Below are 15,875 nucleotides of genomic sequence, written 5' to 3' on the forward strand. Positions count from 1 at the left end.
TGTGATAACTGGAATTGTATGTTAATGGAGCTTCTTTCGTGAAATGGAAAAGCAGAAAACTGGGGAGAAAAATAATCATTTTTTACTGCTATTGTCTAAAGTTAAGTACATTTCATTGTTTACAGCTTTACAAGTACAATGTATATGGAAAGAAATAAATAGAATACCTGAGAGAAAAACATTCACAAAAGACTTATGTTCAGCATATTAAGTGCAGTGATACATTTTGGATTAATAAAACAGCTGGTAATTAAAAAAATAAATAAAAAAAACAAGCAGAATGTGAAGCTGATGCAGGTGGCCTTCAGAGAGACACCCAGTGGGCAACGCATCTGGATGTAGAACATACATTTCCTTGTTAACCTAATTGCACATCTGCTTGGGGTTAGATTGTCGTGTCCTCATTGCCTACCTGCAAAAATACCCCAACTCCGCAAACTGCAACTGTAATGACATGAGCTCCCCTATAGATCTATTGCATTGGTACTTGCTTGATTGCTGAGGAAGGTAGAGTTTGGACTGTTGTGAAAATTTAAGAACAACTTAGGCTGGAGTCTGGCCCGCAGTTCCCTGCCTCTGCTTGACTAGGACAGGGAAAAGAGGAGCACGGGATACTGTAGCTGGAACAGGCACAGCTCTTCAGTGTCTCCACTGGTATTGCTTCCTTCAGAGACTCTTCTACTTTGAAGATGTTTGGCTGCTCGGTTTTTTCATCACAGATTCTACAAAAAAGGGGACAAATTCAACACGCAAAGTAAGCACAATGAAATAGCATAAAATGTGGAACTTCAGTCCAATCCTATCACGGTGTATCTCCTTGACCTCGTTCCTTCAGTTTCATCAACTATCAACAATGGTGTCACATTCCTCTAACATATAAATATGCTTCTGTTTACACAATGATAGATGACCTTTAATCCTATATTCTCCACCCAACATAAAGTTGGAAATTATTACCTTAATGACATGCTTATTGACTAAGCCAAGAATAACCATGCAGTGATAAAATGACGCTTAAATGTAACATCCAGAGGTCAGAAAGTACAAACTGTATTGCATGCTGCAAGAGAAGGCTTGTATTTAGACTGGACATATTAAATGTGTCAAAAATAGTCAAAACTGCAATAAACTAGTTATTGCACAATACTGCATCGCATGTTTAGCTAGCCAACAGAATGCAAACAAAGAAACATGCTTGTTGGGAAAAAAAAATGCAGTTTAATTTACGACTGGGTTGTTCCGATTATATATATATATATTTTTTTTTTTTTTTAAAAAAGTGCACTCTAACTAGGTGAAGGACTATTATCAATTTTTCTACACCAAAACTTTAAACACATTTATGAATCTGAATTTTTATATGCATGCAAATCATTCTTTGATCAGCATAGTGATTGTGTGCCTACAAAAAGACGGAAAATAAAACGCTTCTTTACTCAAAGGAATGACATGGAGACCTTCTCAGTGAAAAGAGAAAATAAATAGTATACCAGCACAAAAACACATTAAGCATGGTGTTAATATGGTGAATAGACCAATTGTTCAAATCACCATCGGATTAACTGTTTACCACTGCCACATTGCTGGGATTAAAATAATTGTGTTTCTACACTGTGTAACACCAGCTCACAGTGAAATGCTCTGACCGGTCATTGTCCTCTGAACACGTAAATTCTTCAGAAAATTCAAAACAGCGAAGGAACAGTACACGCCCATGTTATAGACACATTATAAATACTAGAAGTTTTTCCTCTAATATTTAAATTAATCTATAATGCATGCATACTAATGCTAGGAATGCAGAAGAAAGATTATGTGGCAAGTAATTGTTATTCATTATCAGAGCACTTGATGGATATAAAAGAACATACAGCTCCTGTTTAATCATTACAGAACTTTACACAATCCAGGAATGGAAACTTAGATTAACAGGTAATTCTCCAAAGATGGGAAATCAATAAAAACATACATTGAACATTACACAATGCAAGAAACAAAAGGCACCGTTATGTCAGAACCGACTGTAAATCTCATAATTACCTACATTCAAACAGCAAGTTTGAAAATTAGAACTTAAGAAAAAAAAATACATAGCGGCAAAAAACTGAAAAGGTTGCACAATGTGGACTTTAACCATGCCTTACTGTATAACTAATTAAGTGCAAGTAGTTTTCACTGAATCTGAAAAGTGAGCATGCTATCTTTCCAAAAAGGAAGACATCCAGTAACAGCATTCCAGCAGATGTCTGCACATTCTCTATGTTTTATTATGTCTATTTGCTGTCATGGAGGGGGGAGCAGGACAGTACAAGCAAGGTTAGCTACCTTAGACCATGTAGAAGCAGATAAGTCAGACAGGGCAAAACAAAAAGCTAAAAAGCTTCAAAAGGTTACAAGGTATGAAGTAAGGAGCTTAGCTGACAAAAAAAAAAAAAAAAAAAAAAAAATTCTCAGAATGATGATCAGGGCAGTTGACTAGTCAACACTTTCTCTCATGATTGATCACTTTTAGCAGTATATATTGCTACAAACGTAGCCATCTTATTTGATATCCATCTTGTGATTAGTCAAGCACCATACATCATTGTCGAGGAACACAATAAAATGTCTGTGCAGTAAGTGGAGTCATTCACGCAATCTGGGACAAACAAACAGGTGGGGAAGGGGGACAGGAATCAGAGACACATTACTGGCATCTGCAGAAGTTGAATCAATGAAATTTGTCAGCAAGCGCTCACAAATTCTGGAAGAAAGAGGCAGAGTTGTAATAAAAGCCTTTTAGACACATGAACTGCAGTCGGCGTATTGCAGATGAACAGCAGCAGGAGAAAGGAGGTCACAGACTGCAGTCACAGTAATGAAGGTCAGACTGCTGTTACAGCCCACAACCTACGGAAGCTAAGTGTGTTATTCGACATGGATCTAATATTAAGCTGGTTTAGGCGATTGCAACACTCCTTTAGTAAATCTTCACTTTTTGCACCTTACTTCACTATTTCATAATAAACTTCAATTGTGACAGAAACAAAAATGTCCAGGGTTTAAAAAAAGAGTACTAAAGCACATTTTGTATAAAATACAATTACAAATAAAACACTGCACAAATATTGTTATATTGTTTTGTAAGATGCAATTATAAATCTCTACTATAATTAATAAAATTCAAACTGGACACTATCCCAGGTTTCACACTGACTTATGTAACTTCTAAATGCTAAAAAACCTTCAGAAACTAAATATTAAAATGAGAGGACACCTCAAGTGAGTCAAATTTAGACAAACAATAAACACATGCATAAATTACTGCTACGCTCACACGCTCATCAACAAAGAATAATGACATACATTTAACCTCTTGCCGTTACTCAGCAGACATATCACATTATTCGGGTCACATACAATGTTACATACCTGTCAAAAATGAGTCCATCAATCCCTTGCTCTCTCAGCTTCCTTCTGTTTTCATGGTCATTGTTGTCATCCCCCCAGCAGAAGACTACCAAGCCCTTTGACTGGGCCACTCTAATGGAGTCCATGTTCTTCAGCAAGTCCTCTGTGTGTGCACTTATTCCCTTTTGGGGGGGATTCACACCATTAGAGTCCAGATGTGAAATAGGAACATGAATTTTTATTTAAAAACTACATCTAACTCTACCCGCTTTTTTTTTTTTTTTTTTTTTTTTGCTGTGCAAGTAGAGAATTAAGACCATTAAAAATGCAAAAGTGCAATCCAATATTGTGATTTTATTAATGCAATCACAAGTTTATACCTGTTCAACTACAGTCCCAACAGGGACTTATGACTAGAGTTAATTGGTAGCAAATAAGCAAAATAACTTTACTTCTCAGTATATTTGGCAATACAAGGACGACTCACCAGTATATCTTCACTCTGTGCAAAACTTATTGCAATTTCAGTTGTTCGGCATCGTATGTCCATTAATTCTGGATAGGTACTGGAGACGCCTTGTGTCAAAAACAGAATGGGATATTTGTTCTGCTTCCGGCGTACCCTAAGAATGAAACATTTCACCATGTTATTCACTCAGTTGACACAATGAACCAACAAACATACCATTTATACACACATGGTCCTACATGTACCTGGACAAATATAGATCTGCATCTTTATGAACAGACCTCAAACATAACGAAGCTGAATAATGTGCTATAAAAGAGGATTTTTAAAAATATTACATTTCTGAAAATACAGTTGACTTTATGCATTTCAGCAGCAGCAAAAGAGATTCGGTTCCTTGAACTCATGTATAAATTAGGAATAAAAACGGGTGTGCTGCAAATTTTACATTAGTTCCTGTTCTGATTTAATTTAGGTGAACAGTAAATAACATGAAAGTTAGCTAATTCAGCAACAAAACAGCTTTTTTGCCAATATACATACATTGTGCATATATCGGGATCAAAACAAGAAAAGACTATTCTTCGGTTCCCAGCGTTCTGGTGCACACATGTGAATATGATGTCAACAAACAGATTCATGTCAAAGTATGATGACAGGTTTCCTTCCCAGGAACCATCCTTTGGAAATAAATTGAAAAGGGTTAACTACCAGGTGATATTACGCATTACATATGTTAAGTATAAACATTCCTGATGAAATAAAAGGTGAAACGGTATTTGACGTACCCTAAGCTGACAAATCCATTTCAGTTCTATGTTGAACCCCACATGTTCAGGAACTGCTTGAAAAATCTTCAAAAGAGAATGAGAGGGTAAAAATAAAACAAATACTAAATAAACTTATAGAATGACAAACTATTAAACTAAATCTAAGCTACTTTCGAAGTGCTTGAATGTGACACACAAGCTCTAACTACCTGAGAAAGTGAGGGGAAAGGCTGGTGTTCAGCAATGTACTCCTCCTCATCAAGGAAATCTGGGGGTTTAATTAGAATTCAGCTTTACAGAAAACCGATACGTTAACACTACACAAATTACTGACAATGTTATAACCAGGGGAGCTGAAATTGTAATACCCAAAATAAAGAAGCATTTTTAATTAATATCCCAATACTGAAAGTAAAACTGCTATTTTGCAAACTGCATTAAATATTTTTTGTCTACATTCATCATATTAAGGAAAATTTTAAAGAGCCAGCTCCGGATTAAACACTGGTGACGAAAGGTCTGGAGTCATGCAAGAACATACCTTTGTGGTCATCAGCTTTCATGGCATTTACATGAACTAACTGCAGAACACACAAACAGAGACAGTGATGAGTATTCTCATTTTTCACACAGTACTCTCTTGAATGGCAGATGTCACTGCATAAAATATTACTTATGGAGCATCACCTTTAAAAGTTGAAGCTGATCAAATGTAAGATCCTTAACAGGAACTTCAAACAATTCCACCGAAAGTTCCTTATTTTTCTGCAAAGAAATGTGTACACACCATAGTCTTGAAAATAGAAGGAAATTTAACTGAATAAACATTTTCATTAAAATAAAATTACTTTTCAGAAATAACCCTTCAAAAGGTTATGTAAACTTAGAGGTCTCCCTTTTTATACAATACCTTTTTCATGGAGATACAGCAAGTGAGATCATGGTACACAACTGGAATATGATCTTTTGAGAGATGGACATCAAATTCAACATATGCAGCACCCTGAAAGAAGAAATGTACACCTTACAAGGTGGTTTACCTTTTTCTAAAAGACATTCAAGCTTATATTTATAACCAGTTCCCTTGCAGAAATTCTTAATTTTGTTGTACAACTGGAGGCAAATTCTGAGCCCCATAAAAGTAGTCTGTCCTTGTGGAAGCAAAGCTTGAAAAACAAGGATTAACATAAAACAAGAAGTCTAATTTGTAATTAATACAGTTTTAAACCATCCATTTTTACTTTAAATTTTAACTAAGTGGCTGCCGAGTTATCATTTTTTGCAGAGATTCTGTAACCGCTTTTTATACAGACATGCTATTTCTGACAGATTAAAATTTATACGGCACAGCACAAACAAAATATGCTTAGGCCACCTATCTGTGGATCTAATAACCACATGAAATGAAGGAGGTGACAGTGTGGGAATATTACTGTTGATCATGTACACTTAATCAGAACATTACATTACTTTTAACATTGTATATTATATCCCAGCAATAATATATATCTCCAACACATATCAAGACTTGCTTTATCAACCTCTTTCTGACAGAAAACTGCCCTGGTAAAAATGGTGAACTTATTTGTTAACACTGTCTAGCAAAGTATATTTAATTAGCAGTCTACACCTCAGCTGAAGCTAAAGCAAAAATACCAAATTTAGAGCAAGCGAAACAAAACATTTAAATGAGGATTCTGAAAGCACTTACATGGTTTGCAGCACTTTTAAAAGATGCAATGGTATTCTCCCTGATTTTGGTATGCCTGGAAAACATTTAAACAAAGACGCAACCTTTCAACCACTATCAATATGACCACACTGAAGCAAAACAGCATTACTTTTATATATGGACTGACAATATCAGTTACACTTCCAACAAATTTAACATACAGACTTTGTGATATGTCTGGTCACCAAACCAGATATGAATAAGGAATTGCATAAAATGTAATTCCACGCGCTTTTACACATTGTTTGCTGGCTATTACCTGCTGCTGGTTATTGAGAACTAACCCACCAGCTGAATTTGATCTAAATCTAAAGTCTTCGACATCAAATCAAATGTTGAATTATACAGATGCTGGGCAAGCTCACTTTGCCGTATGCGAGCTGCCGGCCCCTCTGTGGCCGACATCCAAGGGGCTTCTTTTCCTCCAGTATTTTGTAAAGGAAGAGCGCATGTCGCACATGAAACCTTTGACTGGCCTTATTACAAGGTAGTCCACTGAAACACAGAAACAAAGGAATTACTGTCCCCCCCCACCACAAACTCTGTGAAACTCTATAACAAAAACCGCTCTCTTTTCTGAGTCGTAAACAATATCAATGTGAGCAGTACGTACATACGAAAAGCATCGGCATTGTCTGCTGCATTGCTGTTCTGCTTATTAACACCCAATTTTACAAAAGTTTGTTTTTGAATGTCTACTCTGAATCAGAGAGGGGCACGGTGGTGCAGTGAGTTTGGACAAGTCCCACTCTCTGGCGGGTCTGAGGTTAGAGTCCTGCTTGGGGTGGACGGACTGGTGTCCCGTCCTGGGTGTCCCCCCCTCCCCCTCCAGCCTTGTGCCGTATGTTTCCAGGTTAGGCTCCGATTCGCTGCAAACCCGCTTGGAACAAGCGGTTTCAGCCAGTGTGTGTGCGCGTGTGTGTGTGTGTATATACTCTGAATCAGACCCATTTCTCTTCTGGCTGCTGTGACATTTACATTGGCTCTAAATGTAAAGAGAGCACCTAGGCAAACTGTATTTACCTCTCACTTTTCCAATGGCTTGTCTTGCATTTCTGCTCATTATGGGAAGAGTTACAACCCCAGTGTTTTTTCCACTTTCCACAAAGGAAGAGGACAGAAGGCAGGCAGTTCCCACATGGCCTGGGTGAATATCTCCTTGCACAACAGCCTCACTTAGATCTTCCTGCATAGGAACATTCAGTTTGCCTTTTACACATTACCGAATTTCTACATACAGTTAAACTAAAAATTTCTTTTCCTTCCCTTGTGAAGAAATATCCATTCTGTCCTCATCTGCCCTTCACTGCTAAATGCAGCCAAACATGCAGGACCATCATTAAATTGCTCGCATTCATGGTGTGACTTCACCTGACAGCCAGTTACATTTGTCAACAAAAGTGGTTCTACTGGCAACTTGAACATGTATTTCTCAACTTGCAACTTGTATTGAACAACTACGACATTAATGCATTTATAAGTAAGGGAAGGTTCAACAGGTTGACCAACATTCCAACTAAAGAAATCTGTTAATGACACAATTATTTACATTTTTTTTTTAAGGATACTGGTCATGCATTATGTTAGATAAAACCTAAATAGAGATGTACAGCTCTGCTTCTCAGAAGAACAAGGAGAGACCAACCTCAAAGAACTCGAAGGTGAGCTCTAGATTGTCTGGGTCCATGGTGTGGATACTGTATTCCGTCCACTGACTTGGTTCAAGAGCATAACCACACTCGGGTTGGGAATGGCGAGATGTGTACCCATTGGCACTGATCATACTGATCTCTAGAGTTGTCGTCATTTTATTCCATGAGGTTGGGCTTTGTTCGTCTTCCTCTTCCTCTTCCTCAAAGCCTTCCAGATTGAGCTTGAGTCTAAACAGAAGCCAGAGATATTCAACTGGTTAAATGAAAAATATTATAATATTGCTGAGAAGCAAACCAACCAAAAGCACTTTGTTATGTAACAAATTTCCCATACCTGAACCTTGATTTCTTGAATTTTTTTTTGGTGATTGACACAGGTGACTTTTGGGAATAATGAAGTCGAAGCCGAATTTCCGTCTGACAGGTCAGCCACCCGGAATCCACACATTCTGTGCCATCTGCAAAAAATGCATTTGGATTTTAAGCATAACACAATCTTACGCACACCTTTCTGCATCAACTTAAAGTAACTCAGATTGCTACTCTAATATATACCATTTTTCTTTCTTTTCTTTTTCGTTCTACCATTCAAGTTTTTATTCCTTCATTTTGCTCCAGACACAGATACGCACAGGAGCTGAAATGTTTGCAGACAAGTCTTTTCTGTGGCAATCCAGTCTTCCTTCCAAGCCCTGTGACCCAATTCTTCCTTTCTTGGTCAAAGTAACACCAGTCTCAAAAAAACTAAAAGAATGTCACCAACAGCCCATCACCATCACTTCTTGGCTCCCAGCAAAAATTCTTCTATTATACACTCTAATTGCAAACTGTTTGGACAGATCATTCTATCAAAAGTAACACATACTAACCGAATATCTTTTGTCACAGTTACAGCTGAGAATTAAAATTAAGACCACTTACTAAGAATGCCAAAGTTCCCATCATCAACAATGAGGTTTGACTCTGTAACACAAGACCAGCATTATGACAATGCAAACACACATATTAGAAGTGTAAATGTACAGACGCTTTATAAAAAGTACAGAGCACTTAAGTTTCTTTTTCAGTTTGTTTTTAAATATTTCCATAAAAAGGTTCTACATGATTGCAGCAGGACATCACAAGAGATGCTGATGGATATTTTGGGTCTCAATCAACTGTAACAGGCTGCCACAGTGCAGACGAGTTTTATTTGCAAGTTGTGCACCACAAACTTAAGAGAACTGTAAATGCTCTGTATTTGGGTATCTGTTAATAAGTTACTGTGATTTAGTTAAATATTGTTATATTTAGTAAAAGCATTAAGCATGTGTCCAATTCATTCATCTGTTATAGTCTATAGTCCTTGTTAGATATACAGTACTATGTAAGTATTTCAGTACTATTTAAACACTGAATAGTACACAATGTTACCATATTATAACAAAACAAACAGGGTTTCCCCATTTTACCTAGGAAACCTATTCTTTGCCTATTTCTGCATAAATCTTTAAGATGACCAAAAGGTTTGATTTAAAATAAGTGAAGCCCTTATGCACTATCAGTAAATGTAATATAGTGTAAAACAGAATATACCCTTAGTAAAGTGTTTTAAGGAATGCAAAAGAAACTCACTATGCAAAAATAAATAAAACAACCACAAGTTAAAAATTGTAAAAAGACACACATACTTGAGTTGACTGACTGTGAAACCTGATCACTTATTTCCCCAACAGCTACACCTTCAGGGATTCATTAAGCCAACACTGAAGTCAAAGCAAACTAAGGCGTGCATCTTAAAAACTTCTAGGCAATTAAACAATTAAATTTACATCACATTTTTCCCCAGACTACCTCAACAGCACTGCATAACTGAAATGAGTGTCTTCATTAAACATTTTCTGAAATTACACCTCAAATCAATTTTGCAAGTATATAAATTCTAAGTCTTAATTCACATGTGCTTCACTTAAGTCTTCTTGCACATATGGACAAAGAAAATTGCCTATGAAGGCAAATTCACTGGGTGAATTTTAATAAACCAAAGTTGTAAACTCTTTTTTCTCTTCTTCCTCTTACATGAGGCCAATTGCACAGTTGTGTTCCCCCGCAAAGCACAACGTCCACACTAACTCCAGAGGCACGAACACAAACGTACACCTCTCTTTCATGCTACGAGCCACTTGCTTAAGTATTTTATATATTTGATTAAAAACACAGCAATAAAAGTATTTACCTAGGATAAGTTAAGACACTATTCACCCAGAGTTGCCATACTTATCTATTACAAAGATATTATAACACCCCATATTGCTCCACTGGGGCTTTTTTTTTTTAAGGAAGCACAAATCATTCCTATCAAAGAAAGCATCATCTGAAGTGCATGACACTTTATCAAACTGTGTAATTTTTGGGGTGTATACCTGAGGAGCTCAATGCTCGTGGATGTAGATGGGTCTCCCACTTATTGACTATGACTTGACTTGGATCACCTGCATTCTGCAATTCCAATGTTTAATATATTGTTAAGATTAACATAAAAAGTAAAAAGGATATGTTGGTGCACTAGTTGTTGTTTTAAAGCCAAACGTTTAGGCTTGAACAATTTCAGCTCTAATATTCACCAATCTCCCAGCCAGTCTGACACAATTTGCTGAAATCTGCAAAGTGCATTCGTTAGTCAAGGAAATCAATTTCTCCATTTTTACTTTTCAATAGCATTGACAAAACTGAGGAAAAATATTTTAGTGGACCTGCAAACCACTAAATTTTTGAGGCATGCTTCAGCTAACTTTCAGAAAGTTACTCAAGGTTATGATCTTTGACAAATTGCAAATAATTGTTTCCACAAAAAAGGATAAACTGATCTGTCAATAAACACTACTTTATTCCTTTCATTCTTCACCATAAATAGGAAATACATATTTCTAGTAAAGCACTTTACTATATACCAGTTTTTTTTTTGTAATAAACATATTAGTACTGTTACAAAGTGTACAAAAATGACACTGTGAAGCTACAGGTATAATGCATAGGGCACTTTCTACAATAAAGCCACCATGCCCAGGCATTAAGAACCTTTTCATTACACTGCTAGTAGCCTATTATCTTTTTGTAAGGTAAAAATGGAGTGTGTTCTTTCAACGTTCAACAGTTATTTTAGTGAGAGGTAACGTGGTATGATTTCAGCCTTTGCCCATAATATTACCACAAAATCCACCGAGCACCTCAGAGTTCAACTCAGGAACACTGTGAAACCAACACCCAAGAAATTATCTTAAAACTGATAAAAGTAGGGAGTGTTCAGACAAATGTTCCCTGTTCAGACAATACCAAGATAAAATGAAAAATAAATGAATAAAAACCTGGTTACATATACACCTCCAATAAGATAGGCAACTGTGGTCAAGGACTAGTGTCAGTGCTGCAATGATAGAAAACATCTGGAGCTTACGTGTCAGAAGTACTGCATTGAAGCCGACTAACACAGAAAGAATACATGTTGTTTTGTAACTTTTTTCTACAACTGAACTTGTGAAAGAAAGGAGAAAAGGGCAAACAGAAGAAACTTCAAGAACAACAGACAATGGATTGGAATTACCTGCAAATTACTTGAAATCGTCTTGTGAATCAATCAAGGCATTTCTTAATTTTTCTGCATAATTATACTTTCATACCCATTTATGATTCTTTAGTGGAATATTAAAACTGAGGACAGATAGTCTTTGTATCTGTTGAGTTAAAGACTATCTCCTTCCACTCCCATCAAGATCAGAATGTGTACCGCTACAAGAAACTTGACAAGAACATACTAATGTCAAATGGCTGGACTCCAAGTGTTTTTGCGATGTCAATGTGAGCCAGAAAAGAAACGACTCTTCTCACCTTTGGTTCGAGAAAGAAGCCTTTGAAATAGCGGTAGGTTGATTCAACCCCTCTGGGAACGCTGACAGTTCGCTTCCACAATGTGCTTTTAACGTGGGGAGACAGCAACGACTCATTACAATATTTAGCAGTCGGAAAGAAGAAAAGACGGACTATTCCACGCGAATTAAAACGTGGCACGCTGACTGAATTTACCCATCGCCCTCGGGATGAAGAGTCAGGGCTCTCTGAGAACACCAGTTGCCAAGAGCGTCGCAGCTACCGACGACGGCGATGGATTCACCTGCCGACACAAGGCGTTTTATTCAGCGACTCTTGACCGTTGATTCCAATCTTAAGCCCATTACTTATTACCTTCCAGAATAAGTCTCCAAAAACCTATGACAAGAGTTCAGTGGCTCTTCTATGGAAATGCACTGCATAGAAATGGACCTGGACAGCCGTATAAATGGGTAAAAACTCAAGTCGCTCTGGAGAAAAGTATCAGCTAAATGAATAAATGTAAGTGTTTAGGAAGTTCTCCAGCCTTTTTTCCTTCTCCCTATCTGCATTAGACTTTTGCCAGGTCTTACCTGGGGCTGTTAATCCTCTTATAGTTAATGTCACTTGAATGGAGTCCATGGTTACCTGCAGAAAGTAACCGAAACAACGGGTCAAGATGTGGGGAATCTGGAGGAAATGTTCTGGAGAAGAAGAAGAGCAGCAGAAGAAATGAGCCCGGATAAGGACACATGATGATGAACAGGAGCCAGGAGTGTCTCAATGAATAAATCCACTCAACTACACCAGAATTTACTATTGAATTCATGCACACTTTTGTTTTCGAACCTCAGTCACACACTCCTCACAATCCCCTTATGCACCTGCTGAGGGCTGAAATTTTATTTTAATCGACATGATGATGATTTATTTAAAAGAGCTCAGCGAAGCTCTCCTACGGGTCCGATCCGTACCAGGAGTTCAGCTCTTCCGTCGTCTCTCAATGATCATCACGTGGAGCTGAACTCCGCTTCTAACCCGACCTCCTTCCAGCTTCCTCCTTTTCGAACGCGCTCCTCTCGTTTCGATCCCGGCGAGAAACGCCTCTATTCGGCAGCGCGCTAAAGGTGCCGCGCAGTAAATTCCCCGGCGGCAGCTCGCCCGCTGTCCCGTAAGGCGGTGTCGTTCCGTTGTGCAAAACAAGTGCAGCCAAGCAAGCGGACACGACACGAGGAGGACACGAGCTGCGCCGACGTTCGCCTCTCCGCCTCGAGCGCTTGTGAAGGCGCAACACGGAGACCCGAGTTCGCGCAGAACAAACCAACGACGCTAAGCTATCCCGGCCCCGGACTCTTATTTCCCCTAATAAATCAATTCTCTCACACAGTAACTAGTCAGCTTACTCGACACGCGTCCATTCGGTCCAGCCGGCTTTCAAACTTCCATTTACGTTTCAACCACGCGGCGGCAATATTGCCGGTTACTGCGCTCTCCCGGAGGACGACAACGATAACAACAACCACGATGTCACTGTGTGACTGTCAGTGTGTGTACACGTTCACAAGCCCGCCGCCGCCTCAGGGCCAAAAAAAACACTCTGCGGTCTCATGATTACGAATCTCGTCGGGTTAATTGGACTCGCGCTACGCGCTACTTTTGTCCGCAGTCAGGCAGTTCAAACCGCCCCGAGCCGGATCATCCCGGCTACTTGAGACAGCTACCGGCCGACCGTACTGCGCCCAGTGCGACACTCTTCGCGACGACTAAGCCCACGACGCATTTGATACAGCAGCGCGTCTCATTCGGTCTCTTACCTTGAGTCAAACTATGATGTGAATTTGTCGGCCAGCTGCATGGCAAAAAAACTGACTCTACAGCGCTGTCATGCCTTGCCCTAACAGCGGCCTTTCCTTAATCAAAGATGTTCCATAGCGTGGCAGATGAACTACTGCGTCCGTGGTTCCGCCATGTGTTGAAAGCGTCGTGCAGCCCGAGTACAGACTGAATGTGACGTCTTTTAAGCAGCGTTTGTTCACTGGCCATACTGGCTGCGGGAATTTTTCTTACCATCCGATGCGTGATTGATTAATACAGTAACTAATATTGATCGTTACTACATAACCAGTGAGATAATGTGAACGTCGTTAAATTTCTAAATCAATAAAGAATGTGTGTATCCACGAAGATGAGAGAAAACTCATTGGATTTATTCTTCAGTTATTTTAGCTGATCATGGGATTTATTCCATTTGTATTCTACCCCAAGCTATTTTAGTGTTTAAGAAAACCTGTGGAAGCCCCCCCCCCCTCCCCGTAGTGAACACGGAAGTTAAGGGTGCAGTCATATATCCTGAAGTATTTCGTGCATCTTGACGCACTCTTTGCCCCCGAACCACAAAGCCCATCGATGATAGAAAAGATGATAATAATGATAATAATAATAATACATACATACATACACGCACTGCCTGAAAGCGCTTGTCCCATGCGGGGTCACGACGAACCGGAGCCTAACCCGGCAACACAGGACGCAAGGCTGGAGGGGGAGGGGACACACCCAGGAGGGGACGCCAGTCCGTCGCAAGGCACCCCAAGCGGGTATCGAACCCCCTATAATACTAATAATACTTACCAAAATATCTCATTGCAGGGCCATAACCGTTCAATAAGAGCAGTGTGGCAACATACGAATTGAACAAAGACCCTGGTATTCTCTTCAACAGGAGACTGATTTTTATTTACTTTTGATATTTTATAGATTTTTTTAAAACAAATTAAAATGTTACATTTTGGATCAATTGTAGTTATGTGTGAAAGCTACCACAGCCACATTAAAACTCTACCACTGTATGCATAAATCATCTCTATGAGTAGTTGGCTTATTTGTCTCTTACATTTATTTAGCAGACACTTGTCTCCAAAGTGACTTCCGATGAACTCTATGTAGCATCATCAAACCACACACCTTATTCACCACAGTGACTTACACTACTTACAATGGGTCACTCATCCATACATCAGTGGAACACACTCTCTCTGTGTCACTCACACACTATGGGGGAACCTAAACAGCATGTCTTTGCACTGTGGGAGGAAACCAGAGCACTCAGAGGAAACCCACACAGAGAATATTCAAACTCTGCACAGACTGAGCGGGGATCAAACCCACATCCTCTCACATCACCCCAGTGCTATGAGACAGCAGCACTACTCACTGTGCCACTCTGCCACTGTGCTGTCTGTCTTTTCAGGTGAAATAGATTTTAAGAAACCGAATAGCTTTTATTCTTTTCAGTAACTTCAAACTCTTGAACTATCTGTGAAGGCTCACTGCAACACCTACAGTTTGTTGTAATCCTAATATATGACATTTACAGGGGTGTTTAGAAGCGTGGATATATGTACATTTCTTATCTAACTGTGTTTGTGTTCTGGGCTAATGCAAAAGGAAATGAAAAACTTTTATTTAGGTTATGTCTTTGTTCAAGGCAACGAAGAGTGCTAGAAAGGCAACTTTGCAGTGATTTAATTAAGCACAATTTTCTTACCACATCAGTTCAGAACAGGCACCTTGCTCAAGGGTACAACAGCATGGGTAAGATTTGAGCTGTGGACCTTGTGACGGCAAGGTGACAACCCTCTGCACTATGTCACAACCAGAGACGGCAGCTCATCTTGGATATGCTTTGCATAAAAAGCTTTACAAAACATATGTTGCTCAAGACAAGCTCAAAACAGCTCCATTGCCTACAAGCCATAAAAAATTTTTAAAAATAGCTGGAGACATTAATACTCTCTGCAGTCCTATGTGCCAGTGGACCTCAGGAGTAATTGAGAAATAGTGGTATTGGAAATAGTAACTATGTGCACATTAATTATTCACACAACTAGTTCAATGTTTTTTACAGCGCTTTCGAAACTGCACACAATGCAATCTTTTTCAGAAGAAATAATTTTAGGGGAAGTGATAACTTTTAGAAGTTCTGCTCAGCAGGGTTTCCGATATATTATTGAAACTGT

General features: G+C 38.8%; 1 protein-coding gene across 1 annotated transcript; it reads right to left on the bottom strand.

Annotated features, from left to right (window-relative positions):
• Nucleotides 1–60: 60 nt before the first annotated feature.
• On the bottom strand, nt 61–13,452 carry gpcpd1 (glycerophosphocholine phosphodiesterase 1). Its single transcript, XM_018743897.2, has 20 exons — nt 12,831–13,452; nt 12,450–12,504; nt 12,073–12,160; nt 11,878–11,962; nt 10,416–10,491; nt 8,935–8,976; nt 8,348–8,471; nt 8,007–8,241; nt 7,385–7,547; nt 6,727–6,856; nt 6,341–6,395; nt 5,540–5,632; nt 5,317–5,394; nt 5,171–5,210; nt 4,839–4,897; nt 4,648–4,713; nt 4,403–4,539; nt 3,878–4,013; nt 3,412–3,572; nt 61–722 (listed from the first exon to the last, which is right to left on the bottom strand). Exons 2-20 carry the CDS (start codon nt 12,496–12,498, stop codon nt 533–535), a joined length of 2,007 nt encoding a protein of 668 aa, XP_018599413.1. The 5' UTR covers nt 12,499–12,504; nt 12,831–13,452; the 3' UTR covers nt 61–532.
• Between the last annotated feature and the right edge of the window lie 2,423 nt (nt 13,453–15,875).

This window comes from Scleropages formosus, chromosome 1, assembly GCF_900964775.1.
Source record: "Scleropages formosus chromosome 1, fSclFor1.1, whole genome shotgun sequence".
NCBI classification, from domain to species: domain Eukaryota; kingdom Metazoa; phylum Chordata; class Actinopteri; order Osteoglossiformes; family Osteoglossidae; genus Scleropages; species Scleropages formosus.

What these genes read in the sequence shown, in the direction of transcription:
- gpcpd1 (XM_018743897.2), bottom strand. Translation starts at nt 12,498, where the DNA reads ATGGACTCCATTCAAGTGACATTAACTATAAGAGGATTAACAGCCCCA. An exon ending in GCTGTATCTCCATGAAAAAG is followed by an intron (nt 5,395 to 5,539) that starts GTATTGTATAAA and finishes ATTTCTTTGCAG; the next exon opens with AAAAATAAGGAACTTTCGGT. An exon ending in AATGGATTTGTCAGCTTAGG is followed by an intron (nt 4,540 to 4,647) that starts GTACGTCAAATA and finishes TTATTTCCAAAG; the next exon opens with GATGGTTCCTGGGAAGGAAA.